Here is a 17226-nt window from a genome sequence, read left to right on the forward strand (position 1 = left end):
CCTAGTGGTGCAGTGGTTAAGAATCTGCCTGCCAATGCAGGGGACACAGGTTTGAGCCCTGGTCCGGGAAGATCCCACATGCCGCGGAGCAACTAAGCCCGTGCACCACAGCTACCGAGCCTGCGCTCTAGAGCCCGCGAGCCACAACTACTGAGCCCATGTGCCACAACTACTGAAGCCTGCACGCCTAGAGCCCATGCTCCGCAACAAGAGAAGCCACTGCAATGAGAAGCCCGCGCACCACAAAGAAGAGTAGCCCCCACTCGCCGCAATTAGAGAAAGCCCGCACGCAGCAACGAAGACCCCACGCAGCCAAAAATATAAAAAACAAAACAAAGCAAAAAAAACACACAGCACTGATCACACAAACCATAGCATCAAGATTCCATTCTGGAATCCTGAAGCTGGCTGCTGATCAACTCAGCACCACTCCTCATGTCCTGAATTACGGTCCACTGCATATGTCCATTTTCTCCACTTAGACTATAAGCTTCTGGAAGTCAAAGATGATATCCAATTGAAGGGCTAATAAAAACCATGAAAACATAAACGGCAATATAAGAGGCATTACGTGGTACTTTATTCTGTACCAGATAAGCTGTTTCCCACTAGGTGCTCTATACAAAATAGAAACTGCTAAGTATCTGTTAAATAGATTACTTATTGTTTCATGTCTTCCCAGTTAAAGATGGCAGTGGAACTGGAGAGAGAGGAGGGTGGCTAATGGCTACCTCTAGTGGTCTAAGCTCTAGAAGGAGGCTTAAGTTCTGTGGCTCTAATTCTCCTGAAAATTACCCTTACTGATATCAACTGATACCATAACCAGTTAAGATTAACTGAGCTCAAGGAAATAAAACTGAAGATACTAAGTTCTGGTGGAAAGGGAGGGTCAATGACATGGTCTTATGTTCAATTTTAGGCTGAGGTTTCAGATGCCATTCTTTTCAAACTGTACTGAATGCCTACCAAGTACAAACACTCTGCTAGGAGCTGGGGATTTGAAGAGAAACAGGACTGTATGTTCTCAAGGAGCTGATGTCTAGTAGAGGGCCAAATAAGGACCTTAAAATAATTTTATGTATTTTGACATATATGTAGAGCAGACACAGGAAGAGAATTGGAAAATGAACAAACCCAAAAACCCACCCAAAACTAATATAGGCCTTTCCTGGGTACTTTACGCAATTAAAAAAAATGTGCCCTGAGGAATATTTTTTGCACACCTACCAAGTTCCAGACACTTAATAAATAACCTATTAACCCCTACATTGTCCTAGGAGTTACAGCACACTTCTCTCTCCATTCAGCAAAGGAGGAAATAGACTCAGAGATTAAGTCACTTGTTCAAGGCGACACAACTGTCAACTGCAAGAGGTGAGATCTGAGTTAAGGTCTGTCTGACTCCACAGAAACAGTTGTTTCTATCATATCAGTAGTTCTCAAAGTGTGGTCCAGGGATCACCCCCTCCTTTCTCTCATGAGTGTACAGTGGAGTTTTCCAGAGGTTATACGGCAGACATGTAGTATCACAACAGACTGAATGCAGAAGCAGGTAGGAGAATCCAGCATTCCTCTATTAAGGCAGACATTAAAAGGATTTGCCAAAACCAAACCAAAACAAAACAACCCAAACCCAAAACCAAAACAACCCCCCCTCCAAAAACCCAAAACCCAAAACAACCCCCCAAACAAAAAAAACCCCCCAAACCAAAAAAAAAACCCAAACAACGTCACTCTTCTTACTACGTTTTTTATTTTGAAGATTATACTTGTTTTTCATAAAATGTGTTATTTATGCTAAAATGTAGTGGGCTTACATTTTTTCTCAGCTTTATTCATGTGCAATTGACCCTTGAACAACATGGGTTTGAACTGCGTGGGTCCACTTATATGCGGATTTTTTACCCAGTAAATATTGTAGTATCTGTATTTTCATTTTACAGATCTTTAAATTAAATGTGGGAAACCGTTTGTGTTTGATTAGAGATCACAATATGTGGAATCAAAAGAATCAGGGTTTGAGGTTTTTTTTGTTTTTTTTTTTGCGGTATGTGAGCCTCTCACTGTTGTGGTCTCTCCCGTTGCTGAGCACAGGCTCCGGATGCGCAGGCTCGGCGGCCATGGCCCAGCCGCTCCCCGGCATGTGGGATCTTCCCGGACCGGGGCACGAACCCGTGTCCCCTGCAGCGGCAGGCGGACTCTCAACCACTGCGCCACCAGGGAAGCCCAGGGTTTGAGTTTTGATTCTATCCAAATTGTTTCAGTTTCCTGCCTTTGGGTGAGTCATTCATCAATTCCTTTGTTTTTGAGGCAGAGATAGCCGTATGGGATTGTGAGGGGAAGAGAGGTGGGTCAGCACATCAACCCTGTGTTATCCAAGGGTCAACTGTAATTGGCATATAATATTGTGTAAGGTTAAGGTCTATAATGTGTTGATTTGATATACTTGTATATTGCAAACAGGCTTATTATTATGTTAAAATGAATTAACATTCATCTATTTATTTAGTCATTATTAATTTAGTTTAGAAATTAATTTTAATTTCTAATCTGGTTAACATCTATATGTATAAATCTCAAACATCAATAGATATAACTCACATTAACAAAATGTCTTTGGAATCTTAAATTATCTTTGAGTATAAAGGGGTCCTGAGTTCAAAAAGTTTGAGAGCCACTATACTACACCATTGTATAGGTCCCACAGGGTGGTGATACAGGAAGCCTTGGGTTAGATTGATGCCCTTTCCCCCCCCAGGATCTGTATCCTTAAGGTCATTCAGCCCGAGTACAGCCAAAAGTGAATATCTAAAACTTCTGCCGATTAAATGTGGTGCTCTAATTTTAATACTGCTGTCTTTCAGCCCTGAACTAAGTCATTAAAAATAGATTTGGGTACAGCAGCCCCCACAGATAGCTTGCTTTAATTATAGGCTATCAGACCCACAAATTCAGTCTTGTAAGGCCTCAACATCTTCACACTAAATGCCAGCTCCTCCAGACCAGATGCCCTACAGCCTACTTAGCAGAGAGAAACAGACAGCCTACCTGATGAAAGCACAGCTTTATTCTGTTCTGCGGGCAGCTGGTGCTCTGTGCTGCATGCAGCTTTCTTCCCATTCCCTAGGTTAGCAATGAAGTACATGCTGTGCTATAGCTGGGGAATGCCTCCGATCTAACTCATTGCCAAGACTTCTAGTTAAAACAGATTGTGCAAGAAGCAATCCTGATTTGCTGCAACTTGGGGGAGCTAGATGTGCAGAGGGTGCTGCAGCAGCACTGCAGGCTGAGGTTGGCAAACAGCAACTATTCCAGAACAAAAACACTATTTATTAGTATGTGATTATCATTAATATATGATATCTGAGTCTGATGTCATTTGTATTTTGTATTTAGGACTTATGCTCTTGAATTTTCCCCATATTCAGATTGTACGTTAAATTTGCTACTGAAATAGATCCAGAAGGGGAGTGGGGTGGTGAAAAGAGAAGGTTTCTCCAGGAGGAAGCACAGCTGCAGTACAAGATGTGGCTCAAAGGGACAGGCTGGCGGTTACCATGACATTCTCTGGAAGAGCAATGGAGCTGGGATCAGATTGCCACAGGGGAGGCCCTCCACAGTCCCTCCCTTTGAACAAGATGATGTAGGAGGCAATTACAAGGAGACCAGAGCAAAAAGAGATGTCTGTTAATTCCCTCCACTGGCAGCTTCAATTAACGTTTACAGTTTTGTATTTTTAGGGTAAAGCTCTGTGCTGGGACTTGGGTATATAAAAATAAGTAAAACATGCTTTTGACCCTAGTGTTCATATTCATCTCACAAAAAACTTGTAAATAAAGTTACGACAGGGGCTTCCCTGGTGGTGCAGTGGTTAAGAATTCGCCTGCCAATGCAGGGGACACAGGTTCGAGCCCTGGTCCGGGAAGATCTCACATGCCGCGGAGCAACTAAGCCCGTGCGCCACAACTACTGAGCCTGTGCTCTAGAGCCTGCGAGCCACAACTGCTGAGTCCGTGTGCCACAACTACTGAAGCCCGAACATGAGCAAAGGCTTAGAGGTCTGACAGGGCCTAGTGATCTGGAGAATAGCCCTAGAAGTCTGGTGTGGAGTTTAAACTATAAGACATTCTGCATTTGATGAGCAAGAGCCTAGGACTACTCCAAAGGTGTTCACAAATGACTACCCAACTTGGAATACAAAATCCTAAGAGTTTAATAAACAAAAGTATTCAGAGTCCACTCAAGACAAGTTCTTTTAAATTTGGGATTCAGAACTCTGTTAGGAAAATCTTAATCATATCAAGTCAAGATGTTAGAATACAGAAAATGTTAATTATACCTATAACTATTTTAACATGCACACTGTATTTATAAGAAATAACAGTCTTAGAATCTTTTCAAGAATCTTTTCAATGCCTGGGCGTAAAAAGCACTATTGTTAATGGTTAACATAATAAGTAATTTTAAAATATTAGTTTTTTCTTTTCTTTCCATGTTTCCTTGGGGGACAAGGGCAAACGAGGTGCAGGAACAACTAAAATATGTAACCAGATTCAGTATCCCTGCAACAGTTACTGAGCCTTGTGCATCACACACTGGGGGAGCAGACAGTTCCTGCTCTAGCACAGAGGGGCTGATCTGCCGTTGTAGTACAAAAACAGACATAGACAGTATGTAAATGAATGGGAGTGGCCTAATTTCTTAGTTTAGTAATCCCAGATCTAGAAGTACAGAAGGTCTTTAAAGAATTGATGGCATGGGCTTCCCTGATGCAGTGGTTAAGAATCCACCTGCCAATGCAGGGGACATGGGTTCAAGCCCTGGTCCAGGAAGATCCCACATACCATGGAGCAATTAAGCCCGTGTGCCACAACTACTGAGCCTGCGCTCTAGAGCCCCCGAGCCACAGCTACTGAGTCCGTGCGCGCCTAGAGCCCATGCTCTGCAACAAGAGGAGCCAACACAATAAGAAGCCTGCGCTTGCCGCAACTAGAGAAAAGCCCGTGCACAGCAACAAAGTCCCAACGCAGCCAAAAATAAAATTTTAAAAATTATTAAATAAATGTTAAAAGAAAAAAAATTGATGGCAAAGGTACCATGGGAGCCTGTAATAGAGGATTCTAACCTGGTTTTGAGAAAGTGACTTTAAATAAAGACCTTAAATAGTGAGGCAGAATTAACTAAGTGGAGGAGCTGGCTTCTTTGGAGATGGTTCGAGAAGTGGTGTTGTTGGAGAAAAGTGCTCCTAGCGCAAGGCCCAGAATATGCTGTAGCAGGAACAGTGAGGGTCAGTTTGACTGGAGAGAGGGTTCATGAGGAGTTAGAGGTGAGGCCACAAGGATCTTGATAGGACAACTTAAGGATTTTGGATTCTATCTGAAAGGTGCTGGGAAGCCCCTACAGGGTTTTAAACCAAGAACTGACTTAGTAATTTACTTGTTAATTAAATAAATATTTATTTAATGAGTGCCTACTACACGCTAGGCACATACAAGACAAACTCCCTGCCCCTAGGATACCTGTATTCTGTAATTTGCTAGGAGACAAACCACAAACAAATAAAATAAAGCTTGCTGTAAGTGCTAGGAAGGAAGTAAACACCCTTACCTTTGAGAGGGTTAGTTTAGGCCAAGAGGTCAAGAATGGGCAGGCTGTGGTATGCAGAGCCAGGGGAGGAGGTTCCTAGCTGAAAAGGTGGGCAAGAACTTGGCATACTGTAGGCAACGTCCTATGGCCAGTGTGACCAAAGAATGGTGAAGGCAGCAGAATGCGAGAGGGAGAAGGGGGCTGCTCAAGTCAGGCTGCAAAGGTCACGGAAAGCCACTGGAAAAGGAAATGACATGATCTGACCTGACCCGATCCTGCTAATGTGGAAAATGGACTGGGAGGGGTTCTGGGTGGAAGCAGAGAAAACTGAAGATACTATTGTGGTAGCTTGGGCAAAAGATGCTGGTGGCTTGGAATAGGGTAGCAGCAGTTGAGATGGAGAATAGAAGAGAGATTTGAAATATATTTTGCAGGTAGAAATGACAGGACTTAATGAAAGACTTGGTGGGGGGGTGAGGGGGGTGTGGATAGTAAAAAAGAATCCAAGAGGTCTGGCTTTGGTAAGCATGTGGATGAGAGTACCACTTAGTAATGTAGGGAAGATCAGGTTTAGGATGACAGGAAAAACCAAAATTTTCTTTTTCTTATGTCAGGTTTGGGATGTCTAAGAGACATCCAAATGGAGCTGTTAAATAGGCATTCTGTGTAATTCTTAAACATAGAGGAGAGAAGGCTGGGCTAGAGACTTAAACTCGGGAGTTGCCAACTTTCAGATGGTTATTAAAGCCACAGGACTGGGTCATCTGAAGGAAGCATGCCGAAAACCCAGGATTAAACTCTGAAGGAAATTCAACTGTAATATGTGACTGTACCACTTTCTGATGTGATTAATCCCAGGATGAGATTTAAATCTCTTCGGGAGTAGCAATACCATGCTAATCTGATCTAGTAGCCGCCCAAACCAACTAAATAAGCTTTCAGATGTTTCAGACTTGTACTGGTTGGAGGAACACAAGTCATGCAAAAGGGTTCTAAATTCACAGTTGATGGGGGAGCAATCATACTTTTGTAATCAATACATAAGACTTAAAAATCAGTAACTTTCATATAAACAGTTAAACTAAAAAAGATCGAACAAAGCTTTTTTTGTCCCAAGAAATGAAATTCAAAATTCTTTACACTCTCCATGTTCATTAATAACAGCAGTGTAACTTAATACTCCCTTGCTACTTCTGATATTACAGTGAAGTATTTTAAGAGAGCTGAGGCCTCCTCTAACAGAAAAATAAGTATCAGCACTTGTAACAAACACGGGAAATGAACCGCTCCAGCTGATTCAAGAGAGTCCCTGGAGAGAAAGGCAGAAACTGGAAGAATATAAAGTTTTTGTCTTAATAGCCCATTCTCATGTGTGTGGTAAGCGTTTGATGAATGTAGCCATCTACAAAAAGTTCTAATTATATTATTCAACAATATGGAAAAAGACGGAATTTGGCATCGCGCTCTAGCCTGATGGCCGAGTTGCTGGAAGCTCCGTAGGTTTCACATCCCCAGGACAAACAATTCGATCACCTGATCCTGACTCGGAAGCCCCAGGTCCCTTCCATTCCAAACCCTACCGCGCGGCCCAGTTTTCAGAAGCTGCGAGAGAAGGACGGCATCCCAGGAAGCCTGTTGACACAACAGGCCACCCAATTCATGGGTTCTGGGTGGCAGAGGGTTGGGAAAAGCCTTGAGACTCTGAGCAACTACCCCGCTTTCTTCCTCCTCCTCTCTCATAGAGCAGGGCAGGCCGGAGGCCCCCTTCTTCCCGCATACGGCTCCCCAGTACCTCGTCCCTTACGGGACCAGGCCTTAGGAGCCTGGCTCCCCACCTGACCCATTCGAGGAACACGCTTTCCAGTCCAAACTTTACCTGCCTGAGGCCCGTCGCTTCTCCGGTGCGCTAAGCCCCCAACGAGGAAAATGGAGTCCTCAAACCGAGACTGGGAAAAGATAGTACGGACCCACCACACGGTTCCTCCGCCACCGCCGCCGCCGCCGCCGCCGCCGCCGCCGCCGCTGCTGCTGCTGCGTCAACGTACTACGTCACTTCCGGCCCCCTGTCACTGGGAGTAGGCGGACCAGTGCTTGCTCTCTTCTCCCAACCCGGTCTCCGGGCTTCGCCGGGGGCGGGGGTAGGGTGGGGAGGAAGGGATGGGCGTAGCTGGGCTGGCCGAAGCAGTTCAGGAAAGCAACTCTCATAGGGCACCGGGAACAGAATAAGCTGAACGAGGAGGTCGGAAGCAACCAGACCTAGCCTGTTCTTCAGGCCGCTCTAGCCAAAGGAACCATAAAGACCAGACTAGAGCTCCTTTCCGTCCTCTCTCTGGTTCCACCCGCGGCTTCCGGTTCCGGGGAGGGGCCGAGTTTTCTTCGAAGATTGGGGCTCCGCGCTACAGACAGGATGGCTGTGGTGTCGCTGCTGTTGTTCGGGGGTTTGTGGAGTGCTGTGGGCTCGTCCAGTCTGGCTGTCGTTACATGCGGTTCTGTGGTGAAGCTGCTCAATACGCGCCACAACGTGCGACTGCACTCACACGACGTGCGCTACGGGTCAGGTACGGCCACCCGGGTTCGGGTGGGCTGGGAAAGCCTGGTAGGCTCCGGAGGGGGCGGGGCCTAGAGAAACTCTGAGGGGTGTGGTCTGGGAAGGTTAGTGGAGCCCGGGGGAGGTTCCTGAGGTCTGGAGGCGGAAAGTCCGAGAGTTGAGTGGTCCTTAAGCATCTTAATCGTAATCTTAGTTTCTATGTGGTGAGCTTCGTGCCAGGCACATTACATATTTGCTTTTTTAAGACTTACAACATTCCGACGACGCATAGACTATTATTATCCCCATTTTACAGGTGAGGAAACAGACTCAAATAAATCGCATACTCAAAACCTTGGCAGCTAGTGAATGACAGTGATGGGGTTCGATCCACATCTGTCCAGGGTCAAAGTCTGCTTTCAGTTACTGCAGGCTGGTAGTACTCAGTGCAGGAGAGACAGACATGTAGAAAATTACAGTAAGTGCTGTTATTTCTGAAGTCTTCCAAGACCTCATTCTTTGATTATAATCCTCTGTTCTAGCTCTTTTCCATCTTACACTTGCTCTTCAACTCTTTACCTTTGGCCTCTTTTCACTCAGACCTTATCCTTTTTGTAAAGAAGAACTGAAGCACTCACTGGAATTGGAGAGGAAACTGTTTAGGGGGCTTTTTAACGTATGAAACTAAAATGCTTAGCTTGTGGGTTCATTTATAATTCAGCAATTATTTGTGGATTCATTCGTTCAGTATAAATTTAAGGAATCTACTGTGTGTCTAATATTGTTCTAGATACAGGAAATACAGTAGTGAGCCAGTGAGCAAGTTACAAGAAAATGAAAACAGACAGAAAGGAGAGGAAAAAAGTTCAGGTAGTGAGATGTGAGAGACATCTAAGATGACTGCTGGATTTCTGTCTTAGATAACTGATGATGCTATTAGCTAAGAGAGGAAGGAGTTCTCTTAGATGGAGACTGGTCTGTGGTTTATGATACCCAAAACCTGTCTGGCCAGGTAGACTAGGAGAGGAACTGAATTGTCATTGTTGGGACGTCTTAATAATCCTAGCGGTGGGCTTCCCTGGTGGCGCAGTGGTTAAGAATCCGCCTGCCAATGCAGGGGACACGGGTTCGAGCCCTGGTCTGGGAAGATCCCACATGCCGTGGAGCAACTAAGCCCGTGCGCCACAACTACTGAACCTGCGCTCTAGAGCCCGTGAGCCATTAATGCTGAGCCCACGTGTCACAGCTACTGAAGCCCGCGCGCCTAGAGCCTGTGCTCCATAACAGGAGAAGCCACTGCAATGAGAATCCCGCACACCGCAATGAAGAGTAGTCCCCACTTGCTGCAACTAGAGAAAGCCCGCGCGCAGCAATGAAGACCCAATGCATCCAAAAATAAAGTAAAATAATCCTAGCGGCCATTCAGTGAATACTTACTATGTGTCAGACTTATTATATTTTAATTTGATCTAGTTTCCTATTTTGGATCTACTGAATCAGAATGTGGGTGGAGAGAGGCTGCCAGTAGGAATCTATAGGTTTAAAAAGCTCTTCAGGTGCTTCTGATGGGCATCCAGATTTGAGAACCAGGTTCAGTCTGGAGCTCAGAGAGAGATCTGTGCTGAGCCTGAGATACAGAGTTAAGTACAACATCATTGTCTGGGTGGTGGTTGAAGATGTGGGGAGAGTAAATGAAATTGCCCAGGATGAACTGTGGTTTGCAATCTGGTGTCAATTTGAGTCACTTGAAAAACTTGTTGAAGCACTTGTAAATGCTTCTGTCTTGATCTCCAACCAGTATTTAAGAATGTGTAAGGGCCAAGGATGGAACTCTGGGTAATCCTAAAGTTGAAGAATGGGAAAGGAAGGGAGGGTTGAATAGAAAGTGAAAAGTAGGAGACAGAAAGTGTAGACCATGATTTAGTGAGGCATGGAAGTGAGGACCAAGAGAACTGTAAAGCAGTAACCAGAAGTGAGGAGGGAGGGTTGGTTAGCCTTTTTTTTTTTTTTTTTTAAGATATAACAAAATCATTGAGTAGAAGAAGCAAGAGAGAGAAACTGGTAGTTTAGTCATAAACACTCACCCAGATAACTGGTACAACGCAGTTATGTTAAGTGGTAAAAGGGAAGTGTCATCAAAAGTTTGTGGTCAGGCAGGGCCAGGGGACTGAAGGGAAAGCTAGGAGGAATAGGCAAGAGTGACTGAGGAAAGTGTCTGGGAAATATGGAGTGCCTTCAAAGAATTGAGTAGTGAATGAGGCCTAGGGAAGAGAATATCCCTTGAGTTTATATGAGTGGCCTATTTGGGGGGACTTAACAGAAAATAAAGCTTTGTAGGAGGCCAGGTGGTAGAGTGGTTAAGAGTGTGAGTTCTAGAGTTGGCCCACTTAGGTTCAAACCCTGCATTGTCTCTTAAGATTATGTGATCTTGGGCATATTATTCAGCCTTTTTAACACTCCAGTGTAAAATGGGGGTGATAATAATAATAGCTATCTCAGAGAGTAGATGAATGTATCAATTAAGAATATTCAAGTAAAAAGCCTGGGTTTGTATCTGATACTCAGTAATTGCTCAAGTACACGTTAGCTGGTTAGCAATTATTATTTGTATATATCCACTTTTTTTCAAGCCTGTAGCTACATGTTTAACCTAGTACCTTGTAACCTGCAAAATCGCACCATTTGTAAGTAGTATGAACCAAATTTAGATGACTTAAGAATACTTTTGTGGGACTTCCCTGGTGGTGCAGTGGTTAAGAATCCGCCTGCCAATGCAGGGGACACGGGTTCGAGCCCTGGTCCAGGAAGATCCTGCATGCCGCGGAGCAACTAAGCCCGTGTGCCATAGCTACTGAAGCCTGCGCACTTAGAGCTTGTGCTCCGTAACTAGAGAAGCCACTGCAGTGAGAAGCCTGTGCACTGCAATGAAGAGTAGCCGCAGCTCACCACAACTAGAGAAAGCCCGTGCACAGCAACAAAGACCCAATGCAGCCAAGTTAAAAAAAAAAAAAATGTTGAAATTGTAAATTAAAAAAAAAAAACTTTTGTAATATGTTGGATATATCACTTACAGGAATTGGAGAGCTGCAATGGCTTGTTGGATTAAAGTTGACAGCAAAAAACGGTCTCATTTTATTTTATTTTTAATTAATTAATTTATTTTTGGCTGCATTGGGTCTTCATTGCTGTGTGCGGGCTTTCTCTAGTTGCGGTGAATGGGGGCTACTGTTCATTGCAGTGCGCGGGTTTCTCATTGCGGTGACTTCTCTTGTTGCAGAGCATGGGCTCTAGGTGCGCAGGCTTCAGTAGTTGTGGCACGCAGGCTCAGTAGTTGTGGCACGCAGGCTCAGTAGTTGTGGCTCGCGGGCTCTAGAGCGCAGGCTCAGTAGCTGTGGTGCATGGGCTTAGTTGCTCCACGGCATGTGGGATCTTCCCGGACCAGGGCTCAAACCCGTGTTCCCTGCATTGACAGGCGGATTGGATTCTTAACCACTGTGCTACCAGGGAAGCCCTGATATGGTACACTCTTAAACATAGTTTGTCATATAATAACTAATACCATATAAATACATTTAGCATTTTTCATATATATTTTAATGTCATAGAAGAAAAAAATATGAAGCATGGGGTTTTCTTCCCAGCCCCAAAACCTATTTTATGACACAGGGCACGTTATTAGCCATAGGAAAGAGAGGGGTCAGGTTGAGCTCACCCTCTTTTCTTTTTCTTTTTGACTGCAGGTAGTGGGCAGCAGTCAGTGACAGGTGTAACCTCTGTGGATGACAGCAATAGTTACTGGAGGATACGGGGGAAGACGGCCACAGTGTGTGAGAGGGGAACCCCCATCAGATGTGGTCAGCCCATCCGGCTGACACATGTCAACACTGGCCGAAACCTCCATAGTCACCACTTCACCTCACCTCTTTCTGGAAACCAGGTGAGGTGGCATCCTGTGGGTCATTGCTGCTCATTACTCAGTTGAGTTGTTTGATATCTTGGTTCTTAGCCCTTTCTCTTCCAGGTATAGATCTTCTCTTTTGTGCAGACCTGAAGAATTGCCTCTGTCTCATAAGTGTGAAGGAAGTTGTTTCTGGTCAAAATGGAGACTACATTTAGATCAAATCAAGAAATGAGGAAAGAGAGAATAGGTATATGTTAGTGTATCATAAGTTATCTTGATAAATCTTGCAATAAAGAAACCCAGTGTTTTCCAAACTTGCGATAAAAATTATTATTTTTTAATGATGCCAACTAACCACATTAGGAAAATGAATTAGGTATTGTGCCATTTATTTTAAGCCTTGAACTTCTGAAGGATGTGGATCCTTTAATGACTGCTTCCCTCCCACTCCCCCTCTGTACATATTTTTCCCTATTAACATCTTAACATTAGTATGGTAAATTTGCTACAGTTAATAAAGCAATACTGATACGTTGTTATCAACTAAAGTCTATAGTTCATTCTGATTTCCTTAGTTTTTACCTACTGTCTTTTTTCTGTTCCAGGATCCCATCCACATCACATTTAGTCGTTTCCTTAGACTCCTCTTGGCTGTGACAGTTTCTCAGATTCTCCTTGTTTTTGTTGACCTTGATAGTTTATTTTTTATTTTTTATTTTTTTTGGCGGTACGCGGGCCTCTCACTGTTGTGGCCTCTCCCGTTGCGGAGCACAGGCTCCGGACGCGCAGGCTCAGTGGCCATGGCTCACGGGCCCAGCCGCTCCGCGGCATGTGGGATCTTCCCGGACCGGGGCACGAACCCGTGTCCCCTGTATCGGCAGGTGGACTCTCAACCACTGCGCCACCAGGGAAGCCCTGATAGTTTATTTTTTATAAATTTATCTATTTATTCATTTTTGGCTGCGTTGGGTCTTTGTTGCTGCATGCATGCTTTCTCTAGTTGCGGCGAGTGGCGGCTATTCTTCGTTGCGGTGCGCAGGCTGTTTATTGCGGTGGCTTCTCTTGTTGTGGAGCACGGGCTCTAGGTGCATAGGCTTTAGTAGTTGCGGCACGCAGGGTCAGTAGTTGTGGCTCGCGGGCTCTAGAGCGCAGGCTTAGTGGTTGTGGTGCACAGCTTAGTTGCTCCGTGGCACGTCGGATCTTCCTGGACCAGGGCTTGAACCCATGTACCCGGCATTGGCAGGTGGATTCCTAACCACTGTGCCACCAGGGAAGTCCTGACCTTGATAGTTTTGAGGAGTGCTAGTCAGGTATATTATAGGATGCTCCTCTGTTGGAATTTGTCTGATCTTTTTCTTACGATTAAACTGGATTTATAAAGGTTTTGGGGAGGAAGACCACAGAGGTGCCATTTTCATCCCATCTATAAAGGGTACATAGTATCTTATGATTGTTGATATTGATTACTTGGCTGAAGTAGTGTTTTTCAGGTTTCTCTTGTAAAGTTATTCTTTTCATTTTTTCCCTTTACATACTGTACTCTTTGGAAGGAAGTCACTGTGCACAGCTCATACTTGAGTTGGGAGTTATGCTCTTCTTCCTTTAGGGTAGAATAGTTACATAATTTATTTGGAATTCTTCTGCATGGAAGATTTGTCTTTTCTCTATTCAGTCATTTATTTTCATTGGTATGGACTCCTGGATATTTATTTTATACGTTGAGTTATAATCCAATATCACTGTCTTCATTATGTTGCTCACATTTTTCCAACTTTGGCTGTTGGGAGCTCTTTCAGTTGTCTCCTGTGTCCATTTGACCTGCTCCCATCATTGTGTATGCGTGTGGCTGTGTTTTAACACTTGTTACTTTCTGGCAGTAAAAGATATTCCAGGCTCATCTTGAATATTTCTTGCCCCAGTCCTAGAATCAGCTATTTGCCTATGGAGTCCTGCTTCCTTTTATTGGAAAAGGGTATTCTTAAACCAAGATCTAGGCCTTTCATGAGCTTGTTGCTAGGGGGTTTTGTTTCTTTTAGGCCCTCTCACCTGACAGAGCAAAGAAATATATGTATGTATGTGTATATACTCATATTTATTGTAAGTGTTCACATATGTAACCATCTATATCTATATTAAGTTAAACATGAGTTCTTACTGATGCCTCCAATTCTAATCCATTGCCACATAGACCATTTTAGCCTCCTCCCTTTGCTTATTTGTGAATTCCCATTCTAACAGTGAGACACCAGGTTGCTCACACTGTCATCCATTTACTTACTTGTTCAGTTCCAGTGTGCCAGTATTAGTAGTAGAATTGTTAATTATGTGCAGTTTCTTTTGCCTTTAGTCTTACAGACTTTATTTCCAAATGACTGATTTTTATCATCTAAAATTTTATAGCTCTTAGTGTATATTTAAATTGTATGTGTCTGGTAGTGGTCATTTTGTAACGTATAGAAATATTGAGTCACTGTGTTGTGCACCTGGAACTAACATAGTGTTGTAGGTCAATTATACTTCAATTAAAAAAAATTATGTATGTCTGAAATAATCAGTTACTTTTAAAATTGTGATAGAAACTCTGAATTTTTGGCCTTATGGGGAATGGGATTAGAATACGAGTGGAAGATAGAATCTGCTATACTCTGCTCAGTTAATATTTATTATTTTACTTAATTCTCACAATTATTTTGTAAGGTATTATTGTCATCATTTTATAGAGGAGAAAATGAAAGCCCAAAGGAGTTACACAGGAAGGGACAAAGCTGACATTCAAGGTTTGCCTGTTTCCAGAGCCCATCCCCTTTCCAACTTGTGTTTCTCACCACGTCACTTAATGTCTAGTTAAGGGAATGAGGCAGGAATATTTAAAGTCAAATAACAAGAGGTAAAGTATTTTAAGACTATAATAGAAAATATAAGGCAAATATAGGAATATTTTCAAAGTAAACGTTTGGACCATAATCTTATGGCAAGTGATTTCATGTCTTTGGTGTCTTTTTTCCACAGTTTTATTTTATTTTATTTATTTTTAAACAACACTGGAAAGCCTCTTATTTATCACTTTTGGATAGTCTTAGTTTTATTCCCATTGCCTCCCTCCCCTTTTCAGGCCTATGTGTCAGCTATACTAATGTCGCTACCTATCTCTGTCTTCCAGGAAGTGAGTGCTTTTGGTGAGGAAGGTGAAGGCGACTATCTGGATGACTGGACAGTGCTCTGTAATGGGCCCTACTGGGTGAGGGATGGTGAGGTGCGGTTCAAGCATTCTTCCACTGAGGTTCTGCTGTCTGTCACAGGAGAACAATATGGTCGACCCATCAGTGGGCAAAAAGAGGTGCATGGCATGGCCCAGCCAAGCCAGAACAATTACTGGAAAGCCATGGAAGGCATCTTCATGAAGCCCAGTGAGTTGTTGAAGGCAGAAGGCCATCACACAGAGCTATGAGTCTGGAGGCTGTGAGCCACTGTCACCACACAGTGTTCGTAGACATCTGCTGCTCCTTCACCCTTTGGATCCCTGCCACAGGTGACCATGTCACCACTGAGATGAAGACACATGATAGGAAACAGTGGATGTGTTTGGAAGCCTCAGCCCTTCACACTTGAATTGGTTGTTCTCCCAGACTTGGGTCAGTTATTTCTGAGTACAAGACTTGTTGGTGAAGGAGCAGATGCTTTTTATTCATATTAATAAAACAAAAACGGAGGGAGGCATCCCTCCTAGCTGGGAAATTTTTATTCCTCAGAATCTTGGCATCATGGATTATTAATGTGTGTGACTTTTCTCCCACTTTCTCCAGAATGATAAAAAAAATTTCACTGTTAGTCACTGTATTGTCATTTATTAGGCATGCTATGTCATAATCTGATTAATCCTTGAGTCCTAAGAGTCATTGCTAGCACTCTTTTGAGATGATGGGAACCTTTGGTGTGGGCCCTTTTGAAAGCCTTACTTGCATCCCACTTTTTCTATCTTTACTTTTACTTCTCCCTCAGCACCTCATCTTTATTAGTTTTTTGACTAATTATGGCTATAGACCCTTAATAAATAGCCAATAAAATGTTTTACTTTGGATATGTTAATTGTACTTGAGAAAAAAGGGTAGGGGTGGAAAGTGGAACCAACATTTATTTACTGCTTGCTAAATACTAGGCACCATATTATAGATCTTACCTCATTTAATCTTCACAGATATGTTACTGGGTATATACTACGATTTTACCAATGCAGAACAGAAAAGTTGAGTAACCGCCTGAATTCTTAAAGCTAGTAAATAATTTGAAGACAAGAATTCATTTTTTTACTGCAGTACAACTGTGTTTAGTTCTTGGATGATAACTATACTTTTTGGACAAATGTAGATATCTTTCTCTGAAAAGGGGATTAGAAAGCTTTTGTCCTCTATTCACCTCACTTCTTCCTTTCCTCTGCTTGGCAGTTCCAGGAAGTTTGCTTCTGTCCTTCAAGGATGGTAGTGGTGAACAGAAGTGTTTGTCATCTGCTGGAATTTCAGTGACTAGCGGGCCTTTTTATTTTTAGAAACTTCTGGATTTTTTCCTTACTTGCTTTAGGGAGTTAATGTTGAACATTTGGGGGTACCAGGTCTGTGCCAGACGTGACCTGTAACATTAAAAGACTTGATCTCTTTTACAAGAGCTTGTCTCAGTAAGCTGAGACCAGGAACTAGTTGAGCTCCATCTCTGCCTTCTTCCCTCTTTTTCCACTTCAGTTGTATTGCTCCATTGAGAGCTCTCCAGAAAGAAGTAGACAAGTGATAAAATCAACATTTCATGCCATTGAGATAGTTGGGAGTAGGGTGGTTAACAGTCTGGGGAGAAAGAAAGGAAGTGATAGAAACAGCTGAGTAAAGGGATCAGCTTTCACAACATGAATGAGAGTAGGGAGTTGTGTTGCAAGTACCCCTTCGTGGCTTGGTCAGAGTTTTTACTCAGTTGTTGGGCCTTCTCTGAAGGTTCACAGACAGAACATACCTTGAAACTGCAGATTACAAGGTGGATGGCGGAACTGTAGCGCCCGAGAGATAAGTACGAACTTGAAAAAAACAGTGGTGGAGCCCTTGGGAAGATTTCGTGAAATGACCAATAAGAGGCTTAGATGAGGAAGGAAACCAGTTGGAGGGGTAAAAGCAACTTTGGGTAACCTAGGCGAAAGCTGAAATGGTGCTTTATCTGAATAAGTGAAAAAAGT

General features: G+C 43.4%; 2 protein-coding genes across 3 annotated transcripts in view; one reads left to right on the plus strand and one right to left on the minus strand.

Annotated features, from left to right (window-relative positions):
- SUPT6H (SPT6 homolog, histone chaperone and transcription elongation factor) overlaps window positions 1-7619 on the minus strand; it is a 31061-nt gene extending 23442 nt beyond the window's left edge. Inside the window, exon 1 of one of the 2 annotated variants that reach the window (XM_033846782.2) lies at window positions 7463-7619. The gene's annotated coding sequence lies outside the window, so the exon portion shown is untranslated. The remainder of the gene's footprint in view (window positions 1-7462) is intronic. The other variant, XM_033846783.2, reaches the window with a different exon arrangement.
- Window positions 7620-7782: 163 nt separating this feature from the next.
- SDF2 (stromal cell derived factor 2) lies at window positions 7783-16092 on the plus strand. Its single transcript, XM_004314920.4, has 3 exons — window positions 7783-8144; window positions 11854-12050; window positions 15175-16092. Exons 1-3 carry the CDS (start codon window positions 7994-7996, stop codon window positions 15460-15462), a joined length of 636 nt encoding a protein of 211 aa, XP_004314968.1. The 5' UTR covers window positions 7783-7993; the 3' UTR covers window positions 15463-16092.
- The last annotated feature ends 1134 nt before the right edge of the window (window positions 16093-17226 follow it).

The sequence above is a fragment of the Tursiops truncatus genome, chromosome 20 (assembly GCF_011762595.2).
Source record: "Tursiops truncatus isolate mTurTru1 chromosome 20, mTurTru1.mat.Y, whole genome shotgun sequence".
Lineage (NCBI taxonomy): Eukaryota > Metazoa > Chordata > Mammalia > Artiodactyla > Delphinidae > Tursiops > Tursiops truncatus.

Bases quoted from the DNA above. Each gene is read 5' to 3' on its own strand.
- SDF2 (XM_004314920.4), top strand. From the start codon at position 7,994: ATGGCTGTGGTGTCGCTGCTGTTGTTCGGGGGTTTGTGGAGTGCTGTG. The intron at 8,145-11,853 runs GTACGGCCACCC...TTTTGACTGCAG, and splicing joins CGACGTGCGCTACGGGTCAG to GTAGTGGGCAGCAGTCAGTG. The intron at 12,051-15,174 runs GTGAGGTGGCAT...TCTGTCTTCCAG, and splicing joins CACCTCTTTCTGGAAACCAG to GAAGTGAGTGCTTTTGGTGA.